Below are 26,094 nucleotides of genomic sequence, written 5' to 3'. Positions count from 1 at the left end.
AGGGCTGATCACTGGAATTACATCAAGACTGAGGTTAGACACCTACAGCAGCTGTGTGACGCTCAGCATGAGGTGATATATGTGTGATTATCTCAGGTAAGTGCAGATACTGCAGGTGTTCTTCATGCGCGGGTTCGTTCTGAGCTTTTGGACTAATTAGCCTCCGTAACACGTCATCTGTCAGGAAGGGAAACATCCAAAATACATTTGTTCACATTTCTGTTCTGGAAATTTGATTTGATTTCTTGATCTTGAACATTTTAAAAAAAAAGAGAAAATATTGCAGAAAAGAAACTCTAAGACATGAACACACTCTGCTCACCATCACTGTCACACCACTGCACCTGTATACACCTTTACTGTCAGTACACAGTGTGACGTTTGTTGGTGGGCGGGGCTTAGCTGGAGGCAAAACAGTTCTCCACAGACATTAGCTAGCGCTAGCTAACAAGTTGTGTTGTCTTGTTTTAGACGATGGAGGAAGATGATGTGAGTGGTGCGTTCAGAAACACTCATTGTGAGTGTGGGAGCGCACTCTGACACAAACTGGAGCGTTGATAAATTGGGAGCGCTGTCTGAATGTAGCGTTGGGTTATCCAGAGCAGCGCACTCTCAGAGTGGCAGAGCGCACTCTGGACACTCTGTCTGTGGAGACGGAGCAGCAGAGCGCCGAGCGCAGTGAATGTGTGATTAACTTAACCGTTGGTTCATTCATGTAGAAATATAACGCTGCGTTTCTTCCACCAACAGGGCTCTCATTTTAGTGTAGAGCGTCAGACTGAATTTACCAACGCACCATGTCAGGTCACTCACTCTCCGGGACCGCCAGTGTTACTGGAATAAGTAAACACTGACCAACGGGACCAGACTGGCCGACCCGTATGCTCTCACTCAGTGGATGGATGATGTCACAGGAAGCCAGTCTTACAAAGGAGGACCACACTTGTTTGTTTTGCTATGGAAGCTAACGTTAGCTAATGTGCTAAAAAGTTAGCGTTGCAGAGAAATCCAATCTTCCTCTTAATCCCTCCCCAGTTTCTGATGAGGTGGACATGATAACCCTTAATACACATAACCTTATTCATCCCTACAACAGGAAATACTTTTTCCCTAACCTGATATGAAGTGTGCGCTGCACATGTGAGCATTTTTGATGATGGCCTCCGTCCAGTCCTTTGGTCTTATCACATTTAACCATAGTTGTCTTTGTTTTTGTTGACGGGCAGTGGCGGCTGGTTTTGAGCCATGACTCCTTCTATTCTGGCTCCCAATAACACAACAAGACAAACACATTTTAACACTCCTATGGAGCCTACAGCCCTGTGGGGGAGAGGCAGCTGCACCTCCAGCTGATAACATGACGTCATCGTGACGTCGGCCCTTAAAGGGTCTGTACCTGAGAACCAATTTGACCCCGTGTACACAACAAAAACCAAAATACAAACTGAGAGTAGCGACAACAGTCTGACTCTGAGTGAGCTCTACGTCCCCTCTGATCATTTCTGTACCTGTTGAACATCCTGTCTGTAAACTGATATCTTTACTCTGTTCCACAACATCACCCCACACACTGACATACACAGACTAATCTGCCTCTTAACTCTTTAGTCCAGCAACAGTTTCTGTTTGTTGCCAAGCAGGAAGTTATTTCATCAGACTGAGGAATGAAGTAAAGATAATATTTCACACAGAATGAGTGAGCAGACCGACAGATGATTTAAATGTGAGCATTTATACTTGTGCAGTAGTGTGTCTGTGTCACTCTGCAGTTACACCTCCAGAACACTAGTCTGCAGCTGTGTTTCTGTGAAGTGCTGCTGATGGATGATAAACAATAGATGACGGATCAGCGTACAACACAGGAACATTTAAAACATGTAGGCTTAAGAATGAAGCTGCTGAGGTCAGGGCTGCGTTCAGCTTTGATAAAACCTTTATTTAAAGAGAAACAGAGGTGCGTTCAACATCCTGTCGTGTTACACAGCCGCTCTGCAGCTCAACACAGAGGAGTTTAATTCAGTTCAGTTCAAAGAGGCTTTATTGACATCATGGCAAATACACGATTACATCACTGAGGCAAGTGTTACACAAACACAAAGAAAATAAACAAAGACCTGCTAGAATCTGCTTTATTTACACATCGCTGCTGACTGGGTAACATGTCTGACACGCCCACCAAATGACAGGAAATGAACCTCAAAGCCTGTTTCACACTGTTTCACACTGATGGACAGTGTTTCAGAGTGAACGTCAGATACACATCAACCAATCAGAGAGCATGTCTGCGTTAATTAAAACTCTCTGTTGAAGAAATTAAACGAATCATGACGTCGTATCAAAAACTGATTTCATGTGACGGTGAAGGACAATCAGAAGAAAAGATCAATGACAGACAAGCGGTGTGTGTGTGTGTGTGTGTGTGTGTGTGTGTGTGTGTGCATGCTGACTCATGACGACCTCTCAGAGAGAAACAAGCAGACATTTATTTTGAAGGCCAGTGTTTCTGTCATTATGGACAAACCTGTTCTGAAACTCGACGGCGTGCTGCGTTCACAGCCAACGTTCCTCCTCAGACTCTTTGATGTTTGATGATGCAGCAGCGCAGCAGCCATGTTACCACCCTGACCTATTTTCACCAGCAGCTCCTCGTCGCTCTGTTTGTCACATGATACCCTTCTTCTTCTTCATCATCTCCTTCCTGTGGAGCTGGAGGTGAAGAAGAAGAATTATTAACCACAAAACATCCAACATGATCTGAAACATGTTTTTCTTTTATTGAAATCTTAATTCATTAAAGACTTAAAGCACAAATACTGAGATCACACTGAAGCTGATTCAGATCTTATTATCAACAACACATCTTGCTGTAAATGTTTGTCGAACTCTTTCACTTCTTTAATATATCAACTCTCCTGAAGAGCTGTCAGAGTGGAGTCGTCTTTCCTCACTGTCTGATCATCCACATCAGTTTAATGAGGTCATAAAGGGCCAATCAGCAGCCTGAGTTTGTCATCGTTGTGTCGTGAATAATCAGAGTCATCGCCACAGGTTGATGTCACCCACACATCAACAACACAATCTGACCTCTTAATCTCACCGTCGTCCTCAGCTCAACAAAAAAACGTTGTGTCCTTTCAGTTCAGATCATAAAAAAGTCAAATATGGTCACTGCTGCAGGAGACGAAGCACAAAGAGGACGACTTCCTCTGTCAAGGTCCTGACACACCAAGCCAACGGTCGGCCGTTGACCAAAGTCAGGTCGTCGGTGAGCGTCTGTTGGCCTAGTTTTTGCGGTGTGTCCTGCACCGTTGGCACTTTGGCGTCAGTAGCTTTTCGGCAGATTGAGCATGTTGAATCAGCGGCGGAGCTTGTCGGTGAGAGAGATCACTCTGATTGGCTGTTCAGGTTTTATTTCCTCGCCCCTGTAGCGAGTGAATCTGCCTGTAGTGAAACCGGGGCTGCTTCTTCACACTTTAACCTGAATAACAAACCGGAGCTAGCTGGGAGCGGCTAGCGGAGCGTTAGCCGCAGCATGACCGGAGGGAAGCACAGCCAGTTAGCCTCCGCTAGTCTCTGAGCTAGCCCCGGCTCTCCGTTTGGATCCAACCGGAGCACCGAGCCCTGGTTTGTTATTCAGGTTAAAGTGGGAAGAAGCAGCGGGTTTATCGGGCAGCTGAGTGAAGTGGAGCCTGAGGAGGAAACACCGGGACCGTCTGGATGTAATAGTCCGTGGAGGTGCTGCGGTGCTCGGCTGCACAGATAGGAAACCCCTCGGCTGACAGGATGTACCACTCTCTCACTCCGCTCTCTCTCACGCAGGCGCAGAACGTACGTGCTACTTGGCCGTCGGATGTAGTCCGTGTAGTGTGTTCAAATGCAACTGACACAGGGCGACGTGAGGCGACGTGAGGCGACGTAGACGATGCAACAGTTGGCTTTCATCGCCGCTAGTTCTTTGATGTGGGTTTGGTGTGTCCGCACCTTAAAACAACTCTAGAACAACATTTCCCTCTGAGATGTGGTGTCAGCAGCAGAACATGTAAACACTCACACAAATATGTCAGAAATGTACTTTGGTACAGTACTTGAGTAAAAGTACTCAGTTACTTTCATTCAGTGGTAATATGAGGAAAATAAGACCCGTGTCAGTGATGATGAGCTGCAGCAGGTTTGTGTTAATGATGTCTGAGTAACAGATTCACAGTGAGTTCACGTCTGCGCTCACACCAACACTCCGTCAGTCTCCTCACAGTAACACACCCAGACTGTGCCAACGAGTCCGACAAAAGCTCTCCATCAGTCACTGTCGCCGTCACCACGGCAACAGACTGCTCAGTAGTTATTCCTCGTTGTAAAAAAAAAAAGTTCATGAATAAGAAAGAAGATGAAGTCTGGAGCAGACTTTCAAAATAAGAGTCAAAAAGCTGCTGAACTGGGGCGTCGGTGGCTTAGTGGTAGAGCAGGCGCCCCATGTACAAGGCTGTTGCCGCAGCGGCCCGGGTTCGACTCCAGCTTGTGGCCCTTTGCTGCATGTCACTCCCTCTCTCTCTCCCCCTTTCACACTTGTCTGTCCTATACATTAAAGGCTAAAATGCCCCAATAAATATCTTTCAAAAAAAAAAAAAAAAAGCTGCTGAACTGAGCTGCTGCTTCGTCTCTGCGTCGACGACAGAGGATGTAGAATCAGCAGTAGAAGTACAGAAGTGTTCTTGAACAACAGGTACAGGAGCTTTGCAGGGACATTTTAGAAAATGCTAATTCAGCATGAGTTAAATACTTGTTGAAGACAAATTAAATTGAAATCACAAATTACTTTGAAAAGATCAGTCGCTGGCGATCAGCCACTGAGACTGATCATACACACATCATGTGACTAACTGCTTCCTGCTGTTTCTGACATCTCACCGTAAGATTCACCAAAAACTGTTTCTACAGTCTACAGTCTTCTACAGTTTCATAAATCAGCCACGTTTATTTCTCTGCACCGACGATCGCTGAAGGCATTATTTTGACACGTTGTTTGTCACATTCTTGTGAACATGATACCTCAAGAACACCTCAAAGGAATTTCTTTAAATGTGGCACAAACGTCCCCTGAACTCAATGATGAACTGATTAGACTTGATGGTCATCGATCATAGGTCGATGTCACTGGGACTTTGTCTCATTCTTGTGAACACCTTGAGAGATTTCTTCAAATGTGGCACAAACGTCCTCTGAACTCAATAAACTGATTAGATTTGGTGCTCATCCATCAAAGGTCAAGGTCACTGTGACTTTGTCTCATTTTTATGAACACAGTAGCTCATGAACACTCTGAGAGGTTTTTTCAAATGTGGCACAAACATCCTCTCAACTCAGTGATGAACTGATTAGAATTTGGTGGTCAAAGGTCTCTATGACCTTGCATCTGTCTCATTCTCATGAACACAGTCTCCAGCACCTCAAGGGAATTTCAAGTTTGGCACAGACGTGCATTTGGACTGAAGAATGAACTGATCAGAATTTTGTGGTCAAAAGTCAGTGTGACCTCACAAAACATGTTTTTGTCCATAACTGAAGAATTCATTCACTAATTCTGACCAAACGTGACATAAATGTCTAACAGGATAAAATAATGAAGGTCTAAAGGTCAAAGGTCAGCTTGACTGTGACATCATCATGTTTTAACGTCATATCTCAGGAACAGAAGGGGAGACATTTGGTCAGATACTGAATTGGTGACTCTAATCTTGAAACTGTGCTGATTGTATAGATCTGCTGTGTGTGAAGCATCCATGTTTTCACTGACATGGATGGAGACTGTCAGAGACACTGGACTGGTGGGCGGAGTCATACAACCACAGGGTGGATTGGTGGGCGGAGTCATACAACCACAGGGTGGACTGGTGGGCGGAGTCATACAACCACAAGGTGGACTGGTGGGCGGAGTCATACAACCAGAGGGATGACTGGTGGGCGGAGTCATACAACCACAGGGTGGACTGGTGGGCGGAGTCATACAACCACAGGGTGGACTTGTGGGCGGAGTCATACAACCACAGGGTGGACTGGTGGGCGGAGTCATACAACCACAGGGTGGACTGGTGGGCGGAGTCATATAGGCACCGGGTGGTGATTCTAGCTTTACGTGAAGTTTTAATCTGAAAAGTAACAAAAGCTGTCAGATGAATTTTGTGGAGTTGAACTGGTGAACAACACAGCAAGTACCTCAAGTTTGTACTGAAGTGCAGTACTTGAGTAAATGTACTCAGTTACTTTGCAGCACTGTGGATTGAGGGCTCAGTGTTACCGTCATGTTCTCTGTCTGTGTGTTTACAGAAAAAGCCCGAGAATATCTGCACAAAACAGGTCGCTTCATCGTGATCGGAGGAATCATCTCACCGGTGCACGACTCCTACGGAAAACCTGTAAGTCATCCCGCCCAAAGACGTGTGTGTGTGTTTCAGTGAGCAGCATGTAGTCGCAGTAAAGAAAGCAGCTGCAGCTCTGCGCTGTTGTTTTCCACTCTCCTGCTCCCCGCTGGATTTAATGAAGCTCTTGTCCTACTTTCACTCTGCGTCTAAAGAAACACACTACATGAATAATAAATGGTGCAGAAACACAGTTTGAGCCACATCAGGAATCTGTGACTTTCAGCTGATGCTTTATTCATGTTGGACATTATTCACGTCCATTATGACCCGTTAATGTGTTGAGTTTCATCAGCCCGAATACAAACAGATGAGTCACCGACTGACTCAGCACCAACTACATCTGTACCATATGCTGTATTCTGTAAACTACAGTACTACCATTCTCTACTCTACCATGATCCATCTTCGTGATCAGTGCATTGTTTCACTCTGTGTTTGCAAAGTTGTTCTCAAAGTCCCCCAGTTAATGTGTTTTTGTTTTGTTTTTACTTAAAGGTCCAGTGTGTAGGATGTAGGAGGATATAATGGAAGAATTGGAATTTGATACATGTTTTATTTTGTGTTTTTAGCTTAAAATGACTTCAAACAGATTCAAAATTCCCTTAAAAGGGACACAATGCCCTCAGAGACACACAAAATGACCTTAAAGAGACAACTAATGCTTTCCAAGGGACACAAATTTCCCTTGACGAGACACAATTCCTTTGAAGAGACATAAAATACCTTAAAGAGATTAAAAAGTTCTTTCAAAGACACACAAAATTACCTTAAAAAGACACAAAATTACCTTAAAGAGATCAAATACCCTTAGAGACACAAAATAAAATAAAGAGATAAAAAAAATATATATTTCAAAGAGACACAACATGACTTAAAATACACGCAATCGCCTTAAACAGGCAAAATTCCTTTAAAGAGAAACAAAATACCTTAAAGAGATAAATATATATATATATATATTTCAGAGACACATGATGACCTCAAAGAGACACAAAATTTTAAAAAAAGAGAGATAAAAAAATATATATATTTCAAAGAGACACAAAGTGACCTAAAAGAGACAAAATGACCTTAAAGAGACACAAATGACCTTAAAGAGACAACTAATTCTTTCCAAGAGACACAATTCCTTTGAAGAGACACAAAATACCTTAAAGAGATAAAAAAAAATTCTTTCAAAGACACACAAAGTTCTCTTAAAGACAACAAAATGACCTCAAAGAGACACAAAATTCCCTTAAAAAGACACAAAATGACCTCAAAGAGACACAAAATTACCTTAAAGAGATCAAATGCCCTTAGAGACACAAAATAAAATAAAGAGATAAAAAAATATATATTTCAAAGAGACACAACATGACTTAAAATACACGCAATCGCCTTAAACAGGCAAAATTCCTTTAAAGAAAAACAAAATACCTTAAAGAGATAAAATATATATATATATATATATATATATATATATATATGTATATATATATGTTTATTACACGGCTCTATTAAATGCTGTATTCTGATTGGTCAGTAGCGGCATTCTGCGGTCTGATATTACTGTGTAATGACCGCTGCTAGTAGCAACGGTCATTACACACAGTTGCTATGTAGCCTAGCGTTGCTAGGGATGCTGCCCTGCAACACTGCAGCTGTCAAACAACTTCCGAGGGAAAAAACAAACAGAAGTGGCTGATTTTAACGGATGCCGCTGAAGAAAAAGAATACCTACGGACTTTCTCTGCCAAAAACAAAAGAAGAAGGATTTGAATACACACTCGGCAGTCATGCTTAATGACATTTTACGCAAGTTTTATGCCTCGGTTCAGTCCACTAAGCCTGGGTGAGTACAAAACTTTCACCAAAAGTTGTCGAATCCTGTTGGTTTTAATGCACTTCGCAGAGGCAGACAACATTATTTATTTAACTGATAATTAGCCGTGTAATAAGCGGGATAATGTATAATGAGCCGGTGAATACTGGGAAAATAACTCCCGACAGGGCTCATTATATACATATTATAATACATATTATATTTCAGAGACACAAAATTCCCTTAAAAAGACACAAAATTCCCTTAAAGAGATAAAATGCCCTTAGAGACACAAATTTAAAAAAAAGAGAGATAAAAAAAACATACAGTACAGGCCAAAAGTTTGGACACACCTTCTCATTCAATGCGTTTTCTTTATTTTCATGACTATTTACATTGTAGATTCTCACTGAAGGCATCAAAACTATGAATGAACACATGTGGAGTTATGTACTTAACAAAAAAAGGTGAAATAACTGAAAACATGTTTTATATTCTAGTTTCTTCAAAATAGCCACCCTTTGCTCTGATTACTGCTTTGCACACTCTTGGCATTCTCTCCATGAGCTTCAAGAGGTAGTCACCTGAAATGGTTTTCCAACAGTCTTGAAGGAGTTCCCAGAGGTGTTTAGCACTTGTTGGCCCCTTTGCCTTCACTCTGCGGTCCAGCTCACCCCAAACCATCTGGATTGGGTTCAGGTCCGGTGACTGTGGAGGCCAGGTCATCTGCCGCAGCACTCCATCACTCTCCTTCTTGGTCAAATAGCCCTTACACAGCCTGGAGGTGTGTTTGGGGTCATTGTCCTGTTGAAAAATAAATGATGGTCCAACTAAACGCAAACTGGATGGGATGGCATGTCGCTGCAGGATGCTGTGGTAGCCATGCTGGTTCAGTGTGCCTTCAATTTTGAATAAATCCCCAACAGTGTCACCAGCAAAACACCCCCACACCATCACACCTCCTCCTCCATGCTTCACAGTGGGAACCAGGCATGTGGAATCCATCCGTTCACCTTTTCTGCGTCTCACAAAGACACGGCGGTTGGAACCAAAGATCTCAAATTTGGACTCATCAGACCAAAGCACAGATTTCCACTGGTCTAATGTCCATTCCTTGTGTTTCTTGGCCCAAACAAATCTCTTCTGCTTGTTGCCTCTCCTTAGCAGTGGTTTCCTAGCAGCTATTTGACCATGAAGGCCTGATTGGCGCAGTCTCCTCTTAACAGTTGTTCTAGAGATGGGTCTGCTGCTAGAACTCTGTGTGGCATTCATCTGGTCTCTGATCTGAGCTGCTGTTAACTTGCCATTTCTGAGGCTGGTGACTCGGATGAACTTATCCTCAGAAGCAGAGGTGACTCTTGGTCTTCCTTTCCTGGGTCGGTCCTCATGTGTGTCAGTTTCGTTGTAGCGCTTGATGGTTTTTGCGACTCCACTTGGGGACACATTTAAAGTTTTTGCAATTTTCCGGACTGACTGACCTTCATTTCTTAAAGTAATGATGGCCACTGGTTTTTCTTTAGTTAGCTGATTGGTTCTTGCCATAATATGAATTTTAACAGTTGTCCAATAGGGCTGTCGGCTGTGTATTAACCTGACTTCTGCACAACACAACTGATGGTCCCAACCCCATTGATAAAGCAAGAAATTCCACTAATTAACCCTGATAAGGCACACCTGTGAAGTGGAAACCATTTCAGGTGACTACCTCTTGAAGCTCATGGAGAGAATGCCAAGAGTGTGCAAAGCAGTAATCAGAGCAAAGGGTGGCTATTTTGAAGAAACTAGAATATAAAACATGTTTTCAGTTATTTCACCTTTTTTTGTTAAGTACATAACTCCACATGTGTTCATTCATAGTTTTGATGCCTTCAGTGAGAATCTACAATGTAAATAGTCATGAAAATAAAGAAAACGCATTGAATGAGAAGGTGTGTCCAAACTTTTGGCCTGTACTGTATATATGTGGAAGGGAGGTGGAGGGAGGTGGAGGGCAGGTGGAGGGCAGGTGGAGGGAGATGGAGGGAGGTGGAGGGCAGGTGGAGGGAGGTGGAGGGCAGGTGGAGGGCAGGTGGAGGGAGATGGAGGGAGGTGGAGGGCAGGTGGAGGGCAGGTGGAGGGAGATGGAGGGAGGTGGAGGCAGGTGGAGGGAGGTGGAGGGCAGGTGGAGGCAGGTGGAGGGAGGTGGAGGGCAGGTGGAGGCAGGTGGAGGGAGGTGGAGGGCAGGTGGAGGGCAGGTGGAGGCAGGTGGAGGGAGGTGGAGGGAGGTGGAGGGCAGGTGGAGGCAGGTGGAGGCAGGTGGAGGGAGGTGGAGGCAGGTGGAGGGCAGGTGGAGGCAGGTGGAGGGAGGTGGAGGGAGGTGGAGGGAAGGTGGAGGGCAGGTGGAGGGAGGTGAAGGGAGGTGGAGGGCAGGTGGAGGGCAGGTGGAGGGAGGTGGAGGGAGGTGAAGGGAGGTGGAGGGCAGGTGGAGGGCAGGTGGAGGGAGGTGGAGGCAGGTGGAGGGCAGGTGGAGGGAGATGGAGGGAGGTGGAGGGCAGGTGGAGGGCAGGTGGAGGGAGATGGAGGGCAGGTGGAGGGAGGTGAAGGGAGGTGGAGGGCAGGTGGAGGGAGGTGGAGGGAGGTGAAGGGAGGTGGAGGGCAAGTGGAGGGAGGTGGAGGCAGGTGGAGGGCAGGTGGAGGCAGGTGGAGGGCAGGTGGAGGGCAGGTGGAGGGAGGTGGAGGGCAGGTGGAGGGAGGTGGAGGGAGGTGAAGGGAGGTGGAGGGCAGGTGGAGGGCAGGTGGAGGGAGGTGGAGGGAGGTGGAGGGCAGGTGGAGGGCAGGTGGAGGGAGATGGAGGGAGGTGGAGGGCAGGTGGAGGGAGGTGGAGGGAGGTGGAGGGCAGGTGGAGGCAGGTGGAGGGCAGGTGGAGGCAGGTGGAGGGAGATGGAGGGAGGTGGAGGGAGGTGAAGGGAGGTGGAGGGAGGTGGAGGGAGGTGGAGGGCAGGTGGAGGCAGGTGGAGGGAGATGGAGGGAGGTGGAGGGAGGTGAAGGGAGGTGGAGGGCAGGTGGAGGGAGGTGGAGGGAGGTGGAGGGAGGTGAAGGGAGGTGGAGGGCAAGTGGAGGGCAGGTGGAGGGAGGTGGAGGGAGGTGGAGGGCAGGTGGAGGCAGGTGGAGGGCAGGTGGAGGGAGGTGGAGGCAGGTGGAGGGCAGGTGGAGGGCAGGTGGAGGGAGGTGAAGGGAGGTGGAGGGCAGGTGGAGGGAGGTGGAGGGAGGTGAAGGGAGGTGAAGGGAGGTGGAGGGAGGTGGAGGGCAGGTGGAGGCAGGTGGAGGGAGATGGAGGGAGGTGGAGGGAGGTGAAGGGAGGTGGAGGGCAGGTGGAGGGCAGGTGGAGGGAGGTGGACGGCAGGTGGAGGGAGGTGGAGGGAGGTGAAGGGAGGTGGAGGGCAAGTGGAGGGCAGGTGGAGGGAGGTGGAGGGAGGTGGAGGGCAGGTTGAGGGAGGTGGAGGCAGGTGGAGGGCAGGTGGAGGCAGGTGGAGGGAGGTGGAGGGAGGTGGAGGGCAGGTGGAGGGAGGTGAAGGGAGGTGGAGGGCAGGTGGAGGGCAGGTGGAGGGAGGTGGAGGGAGGTGAAGGGAGGTGGAGGGCAGGTGGAGGGCAGGTGGAGGCAGGTGGAGGGCAGGTGGAGGGAGGTGGAGGGAGATGGAGGGAGGTGGATGAGTCAAACAAATCTGAACTTTGACTCAGGAGCAGATGTTTGTTGTGAATTTTTACCAGGAGGCCTCTGGACGAGTCAGCTCCTGGTAAAAACCTCCTGAACACTGGAGGAGCTCCAGCTGATTTTATTTTACTTCCACCTGCTGTTAACCGAACACATGACAGACTGTGACGCTCTGTGATTGGCTGTTTGTGGGTGAAATGCACCATGGGAGTCGTAGTTGACTTTTCTCCTTCAGAGGTTAGGTCCACAGGCTTCTTTAACTCACACAGCTGATCATCGTTTGTTTCATCAGAGACATCAAGTGTTGCTTCCTCCTACTCTGTTTACATTCTGTTTGTCTGTGTGTGTGTGTGTGTGTGTGTGTGTGTGTTATTATCTACCATCTGTTCAAACAGGTGGAGATGATCGGAGTTCAGATTCAGATATCAGAGCACATTTACTTCTGTTCAACATTACAAACACACACACACACACACACACACAAAGAGTCCAACTGCTCAGACTCTGTATCCTCATGAACCATTCGTACTGACTGTTGTTTAAATTTAACATTATTACATCTGATTTGTGTTCTCTTTGTCCAATAAAATGGCGGGAAATCCGAGCTGCTTGGCGGAGGTCTGTGCTCTCCGAGTGCTTTTCTAGTTAGAATACTTTGTTTATCTGTAATCACTGATTCACCTGAATGTTATAAATGATATTATTATTATATCTGAATGGAAACGCAGACACTGCAGGCAGACAAGAAGAGTTCAATGACTTATTGCCATGGTGAAGGTACACCTGGGCTCACAGGCAGGTAAACACACCACAGGTGAGGAAACAGAGGCTCACAAGCAAAAACACACAGAGACAGAGGAACAGTGGACAAACCGTCAGGGAATGAACGGAGCTGCAGGTGAGGGAAGTAGAAACAAGTGTGGATGTGGGCGGGGCAGTCAGGTGATGGGAAAGGAGGGAACGTGTGACAGCGTCTGGTGGATGGATGGAAAAAGGCAGAGTGAAGGGGAGTCTAGGAGGAACAGAGAGACCAACTGTGCCAGGAAATGACGATGACATTGTGACTGTAAATATCAGATGGTGAAGATAACGACTGTCTCTGATGATCGTAGAAAGTCGTTTGTGGTTCTTTCGTTAATCAGACAGTTAACACAGACGCACTGATTTGATCTGGATGATGAAAAATAAAATCCACCACCTGACAGCTGTAGGGGCAAAAATCGGTGCCTGGAATTGGGCCTGTAGGCTCCCGACCTTGTCCTCAGCGTTGCTTCTCAGTTGTCCTCTGATGTCGTTCTGGTACCTTGGATTCAGCTAAGTATACTCAAAGAAACACTGGAGACAGGCAGAGTCCGATGCAGTCGAGTTTAATGTGTTCACAAGCTTCAACACATACAACTCATCGAGTCAAGCCCCGGAGCTGGACTGAAAAACTACTTTCAGTGCGTCTGCTTTTATGCTGGTGGAGACTGAAGAGAGTCTTCACCTCCTTCTGTTAATCCATCCCACTTCAATGTAAAGCTACTGGTGGCAACCTTTTTCTTTTTGTCCAATTGTGAACAGGCCCGATTTTAATGGTGTATCACTTTCGATTTGAGCCTGGAAATTCCCAAATTTTCCACCCTTAGCTTCGGATTTGCTTTCACTTTATTTTTAAAAAACATGTGAGTCTTGGGGACTTTCTTTATGCAGCCCCTCGTGCTCTTATACAATATAAACTTCAAAATGTGCATCTGGTAGTACAAACATTTGAGTGTGTGTGTGCTATATGATGGTTATATGGCTTTGTTTCTTGATCAATTTATGCAGTATAACACTTTTACTGGATTAGGGATTAATTCTTACACTACACAGCTGACCTCAGTCTGAATCTGACATCACATCACGGCTGCAGCGTCCTAACCCTAACCCTGTGTGTGTGTGCAGGGTTTAGTTCCCAGCAGACATCGTCTCACCATGTGTCAGCTGGCTGTTCAGTCCTCTGATTGGATCAGGTGAGACATTTCACAGACTCTTCACCTTGCATGTTATTATCATAGGATGTGTCGTTATATTATGGGATGTTCCACATTGTTTCTTGGAGCAAAAAGCTCCTTCAGGCTTCGATCACACAAAATTGTTTTGCCGGTTGTAAAAAGCGAGGCGCATGGCACCGCCTTTTTCTTTGAAACACTGAATGCCACAAGTGAAAAAAAAAAACTTGCTGCACCTTTTTATTGTTGCCAGGCAACCACCCAATCACCTCCTCACACTAACCTTCCTGTGTGATCAGTCTACTGTTTGTGTATCCTGCAGTAATCAGTGTGTAGCTGCTGCCATGTTGAGGCAGAGGGTGCTGTCTGTAGCTCTGGTTGAGGGTGAGAGGCTGTCAGCAGATAAACAGAGATCTGTGTGGGTACATGAGACCCTAAAAAAGAGGCTGGATCATGGGGAGTACCACCAGTTGGTCCAGGAGCTTCTCCTCCATCATGGACGTTTACAGTACTGCACTTATCTGCTGTTTTCTATTCAGATGGTGCTAACTGTGCTTTGTAAAGTCGTATAGCTCTGGGTATCCAGCAACCACTACCACCAGTTTCTCCTCCATTGTTTACCAACTGTGAACTTGTTGTCATGACCACCACAGAAGCCCCGCCTCTCACATCAAAAGGCAGAAATGACGTGGGGCACTTTTTGGCTCTGAGTTGAAGTTTTCAGAGCGCTCTGGAAAAAACGTCAGGCGCCTAGAGCGCAGAAACACGAGGCACGTAGAAGAAGAAAAACAGCGAGCAAAAAGTTTCATTCTCATTAAAAACTGTTAGAAAAAGACGCCTCCAGCTGCAAAGACACTTTCCGTGTGATCGGAGCCTAAAGAAAACTGCAAAATGTCCATTTGTATATCAAGTAGTCACCACTTGTTAGACTGAACTGGTAAAAAACAACAACTTTGTTTTCCTCTCACGCCTCCACGGTGAACGAAGAATCCAAAATAGGAGTAAACAGAGTCTACTTATAACAACAGCAAAACTATATTGTTCACACGTTCATGTTGGATGATCAGTGCTTTAGATACATGTGTACAAGCTCTACCTGAGCAGAGTTTAAACACACATGTGCCCAGGCAGTTCAGGGTGTGCTACTTACAAGCAGAAGTTTTTAACCTGTAATGTTTTCATGAAATTCAAGTGTCTGTGTCAGTACAGATCATCCAACTGCATAAATGAGGCTTGGATTGGTGGCCCCTTCAGTTCTGGTGTTCTCTGGTGAATGATGGAGCTGCACGGTGCTGGGCTGTGAGCACAGGTCCCACTAGAGGACGTGGGGCCCTCATGCCACCCTCATGGAGTCTGTTTCTGACAGTGTGGTCAGAAACATGCACACCAGTAGCCTGCTGGAGGTCATGTTGTAGGGCTCTGGCAGTGCTCCTCCTGTTCCTCCTCACACAAAGGAGCAGATAGCGGTCCTGCTGCTGGGTTGATGCCCTTCTACGGCCCTGTGCAGCTCTCCTGGTGTAACGGCCGGTCTCCTGGTATCTGGTATCAACCTGATTGGACTGCAGGTGCGGCCTCATGCTACCATAGTGACAAAACTGGAGAAGAATCAGTCAGGAAGGATAAGGAGAGAGCAACTGCCTGTGGACACCACATGTAAAACCATTCCCTTTTGGGGGGTTGTCTTGCTTTTGCCTCTCCATTGCACCTGTTGTCACTTTGATTTGCACCAAAGCAGCTGAAACTGATTCACAATCACTGGACTGATATCCCTGAAGTTTACCTGACTTCCTGTCAGACTGTGACCATGAATGCTACCTTCATTTTTTTGAGCAGCTCAGTTTTGCTGTTGTTAGATGCGGACCTTGGTTACTTCAATTCATGAAGAATGTTCTCTGTTTTTTGGATTTTCCGTTCACTGTGAAGGGATGAGAGAAATGTTTTCTTCATGAATTCAGCTGCTGGGTAACTGATGTACTGATGCTCATTTTGCAGGTGAAGTATTCCTTTATCTTTTGCCAATTAGTCTCAAAAAACGTCTGTTTTGTTTGGAAAGGTGATTGCACAATTGTTAATCTTGTGAGTGTGAAAATAGGCTCACGTATTATTTATGGTTAGTGGCAAACACACCTGGAGAGGTTTTATACTGAAGACAGAAGAGGTTTGATGAGTAAGATCTGGAACCCTGTGCTGATGTTTGTGTGTCTTGTTGTTCATATTCCTTTTTTTCTACGTAAATACACTTTTAAAGAAAACAGTCTTTGACCTCTGACGTGTGAACTGAACCCAGAGTGTATAAATCTGTGTTTGTGTGGTGCAGGGTGGACCCCTGGGAGTGTTACCAGGACACCTGGCAGACGACCTGCAGCGTGCTGGAGCATCACCGCGACCTGATGAAGGTGACGACAGGTTTTTTCCACATCGTAGCAGAAATTCTTTTCACTGCACTACATTTATCCGAACACTGTAGGCACTTTACAAATTAAGATTTTTAGGTAAAAAAATTAAATTAAATAAAATAAAAAATATGATGCTTCGTCATAAATTAAAATATCCAAGAGTTAAAACAAGTACAGATGAAATGATTTGTTGATTAATCAATCAGCTGATTGGCAGAAAATTAGTTGGCAGCTATTTCTGACTATTTCTATTTCTTACAAAGGTCAGCTTGACTGTGACATCATCATGTTTTAACGTCATATCTCAGGAACAGAAGGGGAGACATTTGGTCAGATACTGAATTGGTGACTCTAATCTTGAAACTGTGCTGATTGTATAGATCTTCTGTGTGTGAAGCATCCATGTTTTCACTGACATGGATGGAGACTGTCAGAGACACTGGACTGGTGGGCGGAGTCATACAACCACAGTGGACTGGTGGGCGGAGTCATACAACCACAGTGGACTGGTGGGCGGAGTCATACAACCACAGGGTGAACTGGTGGGCGGAGTCATACAACCACAGGGTGGACTGGTGGGCGGAGTCATACAACCACAGGGTGGACTGGTGGGCGGGGTCATACAACCACAGGGTGGACTGGTGGGCGGAGTCATACAACCACAGGGTGGACTGGTGGGCGGGGTCATACAACCACAGGGTGGACTGGTGGGCGGAGTCATACACCTGCAATACTATAATTCTATTTTTTTTAATTAATCATATCATACAACACACAAAACAGATCAGCACAGTGATGTGGATCACCATGATCGGGACCTTGATCTCACCATTTGAGCCTGATACTATCAGCGATGCCTTCATGCAGCAGTTACCATGGAAACCTTAATCATATTCCCTATATTCTCCATCCCTGTCTGAACATGGGGAGGATTGACAGTTTGTTCCGTCTCCCTTCGAGTGTTGCTGTTTTTGGAGGGCGTTTGTTGATCATTCATTTTTAATTCCTCAGAGAGTCACCGGCTGCATTCTGTCCAACGTCAACACGCCATCAACAACTCCCGTGATTGGCCAGCCACAGAACCAGGCTCCTCCCATCTACCAGAACCACAACAACATGAATCACAAGCCCACAGCCAGTGAGTCATCTTCCTCCATATTCATCACTTATTCATCCACCAGTGAGGGCTCAAGTTAAAGGATCCAGTCAGGGATTTTATTCCCTCTGGGTTCACACTTAAATATACTCCCAATCAGTGAAGCTGTTGTCTTTTATACTTAACATCAGATGATTATTTGTTAATAAATGTGATCTGTTTTGGAGTCTAAACATCTCTCGCTCCTCCTCCTCTTTTCTTTGCACAGTCAAACTGTGGGGGAAGATCAGTGAGAGTTTGGGGAAGATCTGCTGCGTCCGCCCTCACGTCGAACGCTTCACCTTCGTCGGTAAGTAAACACGACGGAGACAGTAGAGAAAAGTACACACCAGAGTTTATGGAGACATCTTAACAAGTGAGCAGCTGCTGCTCAGAGTTAGACTGTGCATCTGTATACCTCATCAACCCATAACGCTACACTCACTGTTTATTTTTTTTAGCATTTGGTAGTAAGCACAACACTTCATGTCAGCACACAGCTGCCAACTTCCACAATCACCAGACATACATAACATAACGTAAATCAACAGTGTCAGTGAATTATTGGAGTTCCTCAGGGTTCTATTCTCAGTCCTCTGTATTTATCATTTGGTTAAAGCTGCAATCTGACATGTTGTTACCTCAAAAAAAAAAAGCTGTAGCTAACATGTTCAACAGATTCTTATTTCCGTATCCAGCAGAGTAATATGATGATTCATTTGGAGTCTTTGTGGTTTTGGTCTCAACCAATTCCTGAAGGAAATATTTGTCTCTTCAGCCACTTAATGCTTCACTATGTTCACCAGCTAGTGTTGAACTGTGTCTGTCTGCTCCTGAGCAGGTACAGGTAATTTCTAGTGTACCTGGTATAGTACAGTGGTTTTATCAGAGCTTTTATTGTGAAAACAACAGAGACTGAGCCAAACAGGAAATATGCAACAAAAGCAAAACTAGAAGCTAAAAGAGGCTAAGTTTTGGTGTTTGCAGTTTGGTGATGATTCTCTGTGGGTTCACAACTACCAGAGACACTTTGCCATTATCTTCATTATCTATCAGTTGATCATAATTAAAAGTTAATAAAGTATGTAATTTTTTAGCGGCACACTTGAGACCCCGTACATTTATCGTATACTGAGTGACATTTGTGTTCTGTTTCATTGTTTCAGATGAAAATGCTAACCTGGGTACCACAGTGAGATACGAGGAGATCGGTGAGTCGTCTCTTCAGTATCTGAAACCTGAAGAGACTCCTGTGTCGTGTCCTCTGGTTTTCCTTCCTGCTGTGTCTGAACTCCTGCTGGTTTGTTTGTATCCAGTAAACATGTTGTTTACTGAGTAAACATGTTGTTTACTGAGGACGTGTCTCTTTCCTCCTGCCTGTTTGTTGTCTGTAGAGTTACGCATCTTGCTCCTGTGTGGCAGTGATCTCCTGGAGTCCTTCTGCATCCCTGGTCTGTGGAAGGACAGTGATGTAAGCACACTGTAGCCCCTCCCCCACCCATAATGCAGCCCCGCCCTTATTCATAATGTAGCCCCGCCTCTTAGCTCTTTCCTCTGAGCTCCATCGTAATACCCCGACAGGTCATTTCGATGTGGCTGTCAAAGGAAACACCTGCAAAAAGAAAGTGTTAGCATGCAGCGTTATTCTTCTCTCACACTGCTAACATCATGCTAATATGAATGCTAGCTGTTAGCAAGAAACGGTGAGGACATTCAAGAGTTATATATGAGTTATAACTCTCATAATAATCTCTAATTCGAAGGGAATTCTGAATTCAAAGACACAAGTTACTAATCTGAGAGGATTTGTGAAAATTGTCCCACTCTTGTCATCTCAAACAAGATAAATATTCTAAAATTCAAATGTAGTTTTAAGCTAATGATAACACATCACAGGCCTGTGCTGTACATGTGAAATGCTAACCAATACTGACCAGTTACAAATTACCCTGACTCACCCGAAATTCTTCTGTAGGATCAGAACATTGCCTCTAAGCAAAGATCAGGAAACACAATGAAATTGTTTATTTAAACATGTATGAATATTGCTTGTTTAAATATTTGGCATCAGATAATACATCAATTAACAACCTGCTTTTATACGCCCGAAGAATTTCTATTAAAAAAAAAAAAAGAACTTCTTGACAACCAGACCAGGCATCTTATTCACAAAACAGTGCGTAGGATCCATACTAAAATGTACGTACCAACAATGGCATGCGCCAAACAATATTCAACAATTTCTACAGTAAGGCTCCACCTCAGCATCTGCGTCACTGATTTCCTGTCTCCAAAACGTTTGTAAGCAGGGGTCAGAGTTTCTCCCATCAAGTCTGTTTTTATAGATCACAACTTTGCATGGGAAGTGGCGTACGACTCTTTCAGGCCTCATTTTGTGCATACGCAATGTTAATAAGTGAGACCCCTGGGCGTCTAATTGAGACAGGCCTTTATTTGTCAAAATGTGTAGCTAGTAAAAGAGACTGGCCGTTTAATAGTGACCAGGCTTTTAATTGAAGTTTTACAGTTTATGCAAACTCATTTTGGCACAAATTGAGGCCAGATGAAAACCAGACCAGAGTTGAAAACGTTTTGACCAGAGTGAAACATCTGAGCTGATTCCGTGGTTTTATGACTCCACTTATAACTCCACGTTAATGCTGGCCATGTCTCCTGTTTGTACAGCCAGTACGTTGGCTGTTTAATTTGCAGAATGCAAAACACTCCAGCTGTCACATTTGTAGTTTGAGAAGTGAATAACTGCAGTCTGAATTAACTTTAAGGTGTAATGGAATCTCCTGTAAAGTTCCTGCAAGTCACAAAACTTCGTCTAAATTTTTATCATGTAGAAACACTTTTCACTGACTTCATGTGTACAGATGAGGAGAGTTTCGGCTAAATAAAAGGCAGCAAATCAGTCAAATGGTTCATTCAACGGAACACATTTGTTCCAGCGTGTGATCGCCTTCCCTCAGGTTTGCTCCTGTTAAAGTCCAGTTCAGACCAAAGAATCGCAACAAGACAAGTTGAAACAAACAACTACTGACAACGCTCTGTTCTGTAATGTTGTAAAACCTGTTGGTTGACAGGAAGTGACCGCCATGAGACGGCGTATCATCTCTAGTCAACAACTCTCTGCGCTTCTGATCGGTAACGTCGACAGGAAGTGACCGCCATGAGACGGCGTATCGTCTCTAGTCAACAACTCTCTGTGCTTCTGATCCGTAACGTTGACAGGAAGTGACCGCCATGAGACGGCGTATCGTCTCTAGTCAACAACTTATTTTGTGGCTGAATATAATTTGTAGCTTCTTAAAATCTGAATGAGGATAGTGATAGTGAGATACTGGCTACAGTGATGAAACAAAACCAGCATCAGATGGACTGTATTCATAATCAATACGCCAATGAGTATGTGTGTGTGTGGGCGGGGCATAAGCACATACAGCCAGCAGCAGCAGCGACCCAACACCTGACACCGGCACACCGTGAGGACAGAAACAGAGGGCTCTGTGGGGACGGAGCACCTGCTGCAGCAAGCCAACACGCTGTCTGTGGTCATTTTGACTTGACCAGCAGACTTCACTACAAGCTGATTGGCTGTTGAAACAGGTGACGTGCTTTAAAACCAGCTGCCGGCCATTTGACCAGCTGAGTGTCAGGTGACACCATCAGCCGGCTTGAGTCGAGCTCAGACCGGCCAGTTCACACCGCTGACACTTTTCTCTGTGACGTTCTAAAACGGTTTCATCTCGTCGTGAATCTTTGGTCTGAACTGGACTTTCAGCTCCTAATGGTTTTAATTCATCAACAGTGTTACTGTCAAAGTTCACCACAGAAATTTACTTCTTCTAAAAGACTAAATCACCTCATCATGGTGAGTCCATGAGATGGACTGATTTGGTCCAACATGTGTCATACTGGTGTGACTGGGACCCCTAAAGCCACAGTTATCACCTTCTGACTGTATCTTCCTCCTGAAGAGCAACAGAACATCGTGTCTCTGTGGTTTCAGATGGAGGTGATCGTGGGGGATTTTGGGATCGTGGTGGTTCCTCGTGATGGAGCCAACACAGAGAGGATCATGAATCACTCCTCCATCCTCCGCAAGTTCAAGGTCATTATTGCTGTTTAACTCTGGTTCCATTATTTTTTACCCTGTTTGTCCTCTTTTATCGTCTCGTCTGAAATCTGTGTGCTGGTCTTGTTTTCAGGACAACATCCTTGTGGTGAAAGATGGGATGAGCCACCCGATGTCCATCGTCAGCTCAACCAAGAGCAGGTGGGGATTAAACTTCAACGTTACTGTCAGATCCACAACTCCTGTTTGTCTGAATGGTCGAAGTTTTGGAGATACATGTTTGTTATAGGACAATGATGAAGAGTATTTGTCCCCTCCTTCTGTCACCAGACTGGCCCTGCAGCACGGTGACGGCCATGTTGTGGACTACCTGTGTCAGCCCGTCATCGACTACATCCTGCAGAGTCAGCTGTACATCAACGCCTCCGGATAATCGACCACCTGCCCGCATGACAACAGGCAGAGTGGAGGAGGGGGGGAGGGGCGCTACCTTCAACCACCACCATCATCCCCCTCCCAAAAAAACCCCCAACAACTTCCTTCTCTGTCTTGTGTGTCATACATATACTCTTCTTTGAGCTTTCTGACTGGAGCATTAGTGTCCCTCCTTCTGTCTGTGTCATGTGACTTTACCATCAGGGAGGGGGTCAAGGGGGGCATTTTGGGATGACATGGCGGTGTTGGAGAGGAGGTGTGGAGATCATCTCTAAGGGCTGCAGAGGTGTCATTGATGTATTTTCACTGCAGAGGTGACGGCAGTGTTTTTCTCTCTGTTTGTTTTCTGTCTTTATTAAAGTTCGGGGGTGCATGACACACCGCCAGGCATGCTCAGTGTACCAGGGGCAGATGGGAAAAAATCTCTTCTTCTGTATCAGGGGGGCATTTAGCTAAAAGGAGACAGGGTTACTGGGCCTCATGCAAGAACCTATACGGACAGAGTCATTAGAAAACTTCCCCTGTTCCTCAAATTTATTCTTAGTTCTTTCATCTAAATTAAAGTTTAATTTTACCAACTAGAACTACAATATGACATTTATTAATGAAATCAAATGTAAAACAGACTGTCATGTGTTGCATTTCAGCACATCTTGTATGATAGCATCCATAGAGGTTCTGAGCTGACATGGCGACTGTTGCTCACAACTAACTTGCTAATTGAGCCGTTAGCTTCATTTAGCTCCAGCTGACTTTGCACCAAATTCCATGCATATCCTACATAGTCAAAGCCAGGAATTCATGTATAATCCATGTATTTGGGAAGGTTGTGATCACATGACCAACGCGCTGACGGGAGAAAAGACGAAGAAGAACGTGGTTCTGAAAGGTCGGAGGGGTGGGGCGCTGGAAGGTTCAGAAAATGCAAACTTTCCCTTGAGAAGATCTGTGTTTGTAACCGCGGAAATCTTAAGGTGCATCTGTACCATGTTTCCCTTCCTAAACCGGACCTCTGTAACTCTGCGTAAAGTATGTAAGGTCAGTGATGCAAATTTGCGACACACTCGGTCAGCGGCCCACCGTGTCAGACACCAAAGCACACAGGCACCCTCAGCCGCATGACGAGCACGGTGTGGTGACATTTGTTGATGTGCACAGAAACAACTAAATTATAAAGAGTAAGAAAGTTACACGGATGTCGTGATGTCATAACATGTTAATAACAAACGTGTTTATTTTCAGCCACGCATGATGTTTTTGTTCAACTCATCCTCACTGTGACCTCGTCACATGTCCATGTTTGGTCATGGACTTTCCACGTCCACATATGACGTCCAAGGTACCCTGGGTGTGTTGGTTGTTGACGTTCTGGGACGCCGTGTCAACTTCAGCCTGTTACATGCATTGTCTGTTTTCAAAATACACTTCTGTTTTCACAGGAAATTTAACATACAGTCTCACTACGTTGGTACGACCTTTTTTTCCTTCAACAACACACACACGTGGTTGGGCTCAGAAACAAGAACAGGGTTTGGCTTTACAATCTTACGGGAAGTGAACACCCGCCTCCTTGTCGAAAGTTGGTGTCTTCTGGATCCATCCACCACCCGTCCCACCCCATCCTACTCGGATTTCTGTTGCTTTAGGTTTCATTGTTGTGCCGCCACATTTCCCCGAGGCCACTGGGACTGTTAAACAATAATGGCGACCGGCTATGTATCATGCTGACATATAAGGATGGCTGTAATTGTCAGTGTCTGATGCCGGAAATCACTGACCAAGCCCGATTTTTGACGACTTCGGAGTGACACCAATTGGTTTGGTTTGCACGTTCTCCTGTGCACCAAAATCAAAGCATCTCTATGTAATTTTAAACCAATAATTCAAGTATAACCTATGTATTTTGGAAAGCTGTGATCATGTGACCATTGCACTGAAAAAAAGAAGGAAGTGGTCCAGTCATTAGGCAGGTGGTAGCTGTAGATGGGTCACAAACCACAGGACTTTCCCCAGGAGACTGGTGTTTGGAATAGTTTGAACTTTGAGGCATTTGAAAGTACGTCCTCATCGTGTTTCTTTTCCTGAGCCTATTCACAGTAACTTTACTTGCCCAAACCTAACCTCCATAACTACGTTAATTACCTAACTTTACGTTGAGGTAACGCCATACATGGGTCGCTAATTCGTAGGACTTCATATAAACCGCTGTATGATGATACCTTGGCCTTTGTTGCCTAAACTTAAGGAAGTAAACCTACATTGTAAGTTTATTTTGAAAACGACTGTGTGCATGTAACGAGCAGAAACCTCCTAGTGACAAAGTCAGCTGATATGCTACGTATGCTTGCGGAAACGTACAATGCCAACATTTCCTTCTGATGACTGGGCTGACCTACTCTGAGCGCCACAATCCGTCAAAGTGAATTTTTGCTTGGAGTCGTTTGCAGAAATTTTAAGAGCGGACAGTTTGTGTTGGCATGGAGCACAAACTGTCTGACAAAATGCAGCAAAAATCAGCAACTATTTAGATTATCAAATTATCTTTTGTCTCTTGAATGAAACAAAATGTGAGGAGATTTCAGTTGTTCAGATTTCGGCGTCCAATCTAATCTATTAAACCCAACAACATTTGGAAACTTGTCAGATGAATTCTTTGTTTCAAATCTTATCTTTGTCCAGTGAACAGTTTGTGGGGCGACTTCATAATCGAAGCACTGAAACTGAAATTGTTTGGTTCCTTTATGGGATAAATTAATGTACCAGCTGTATGTTGAGAGTTAAAACATTTTGATCTTGTTCAGATGCACCGTTGCATCAGTCCGCGCCACTCTTGGTGAATTCTTCCTCCTGTCTGAAGACACAGTAACATCTGTTCAGAATAAAAACGCATACGTGTTCTTGCACGAGGCCCGCTGCTGTCGTCTGTCCACGTCTGAGGTAAATCTAACCAACGCTCAGCGACCGTCTCAGTCTCAGTCCTGCTGCAGCTGTAGCTCAAACTGTACATAGTTACACACCAATCATAGTTCAGGTCAACAGTTCAACCTCCGAGCTGAAGGTATATTAACCTGCAGGTAACCATAGCAACAGTACCGATGCTTCAGGCTCAACCCAACCGGTAAACTGAATACAGACACACTTTAGAAGATTTAAACTCTCAGGACATCCTGAGATTATTGGACATGATGATGATGATGATGATGATGATGATGATGATGATGAACTTTTCTAAAAGCAGCAGTGTTGTTGTCGGAGTGTTTCGGGTTGTTTTTGTTCTTCTCCATGTGCTCCTGTTAGCTCTCGTTAGACTGCATGCTTAGACATGTTTGGTTCTGGCATGAATGTTCATCACTTGGTAGAATCTGATCTGTCGTGAACGTGTTTGCAAAAAAAAAAAAAAAAAAAAAAAAAAGAAACAACACAAAAAGTAAATATATATAAATATATAAATATAATATACAGTGGGCACCATCATCGCCCATGTCTGTCCATTTTCTATTCACTCTGTAAATGATCGACGCCTCGTCAACGTGACATTAAGTTTGCAATGATTTGTACATTTATTCATGTTTCCTGTGTGTGTGTGTGTGTGTTGTGTGTGTGTGTGTGTGTGCGTGTGTGTCGATCACTTTTTCTTTAACCATGTAGCTGAAACTGAATCTTGTTTTTTCTGTATTAATCTGCCTTCTGTTGCTCGAACTTCTTTTGATTGTAAACTGTGATGCACTCTTAAAACTCAAGTGTCATTCTTAGTGTGTGTGTGTGTGTGTGTGTTTACAGATCAGGACAGAAATTAAATTTAATTTATATATTTATATGAAAACACAACATAAAACATAAAAGACATTCAAATATAATGTCTAATCTAAAGTATGATAGTGTGGTCGACTGGTGTAGAGTCGTAACCTGGAAATCCAGATGCCCCGCCCCTAGCAAATTAGAATTTACACTGCGCGGGAATCTGGCCCAGACTCGGGCTCTGGGCGGGCGTAACATGATGACGACAGCGTTGCACCGTAGGAGTCTAAAAGTAAACAGCCAACATGGCAGCTGCTGAAGGACCGCGTCCATTCAATTTAGCTTTGGAAGAAACACTAAGCCAACTACACTTATCTTTCTCTGTGAGAGAGGAACAGACGACTGCCCTAGAAGCCTTCACTTCC

The 26,094-nt window shown here is 45.0% G+C and overlaps 1 protein-coding gene across 1 annotated transcript in view; it reads left to right on the top strand.

The window, feature by feature from the left end:
* nmnat2 (nicotinamide nucleotide adenylyltransferase 2) overlaps nt 1-25,666 on the top strand; it is a 31,184-nt gene extending 5,518 nt beyond the window's left edge. The window contains exons 3-12 of the mRNA XM_033650590.2: nt 6,322-6,410; nt 13,838-13,905; nt 16,202-16,280; nt 17,292-17,418; nt 17,645-17,725; nt 18,582-18,626; nt 18,810-18,886; nt 21,431-21,532; nt 21,630-21,697; nt 21,827-25,666. Of these exons, the coding sequence (XP_033506481.1) occupies nt 6,322-6,410; nt 13,838-13,905; nt 16,202-16,280; nt 17,292-17,418; nt 17,645-17,725; nt 18,582-18,626; nt 18,810-18,886; nt 21,431-21,532; nt 21,630-21,697; nt 21,827-21,929 (839 nt within the window). The 3' untranslated portion in view covers nt 21,930-25,666. The remainder of the gene's footprint in view (nt 1-6,321; nt 6,411-13,837; nt 13,906-16,201; nt 16,281-17,291; nt 17,419-17,644; nt 17,726-18,581; nt 18,627-18,809; nt 18,887-21,430; nt 21,533-21,629; nt 21,698-21,826) is intronic.
* Nucleotides 25,667-26,094: the final 428 nt, after the last annotated feature.

This window comes from Epinephelus lanceolatus, chromosome 12 (assembly GCF_041903045.1).
Source record: "Epinephelus lanceolatus isolate andai-2023 chromosome 12, ASM4190304v1, whole genome shotgun sequence".
Taxonomy (NCBI): domain Eukaryota; kingdom Metazoa; phylum Chordata; class Actinopteri; order Perciformes; family Serranidae; genus Epinephelus; species Epinephelus lanceolatus.
This window is presented reverse-complemented; position numbering and strand designations above follow the sequence as displayed.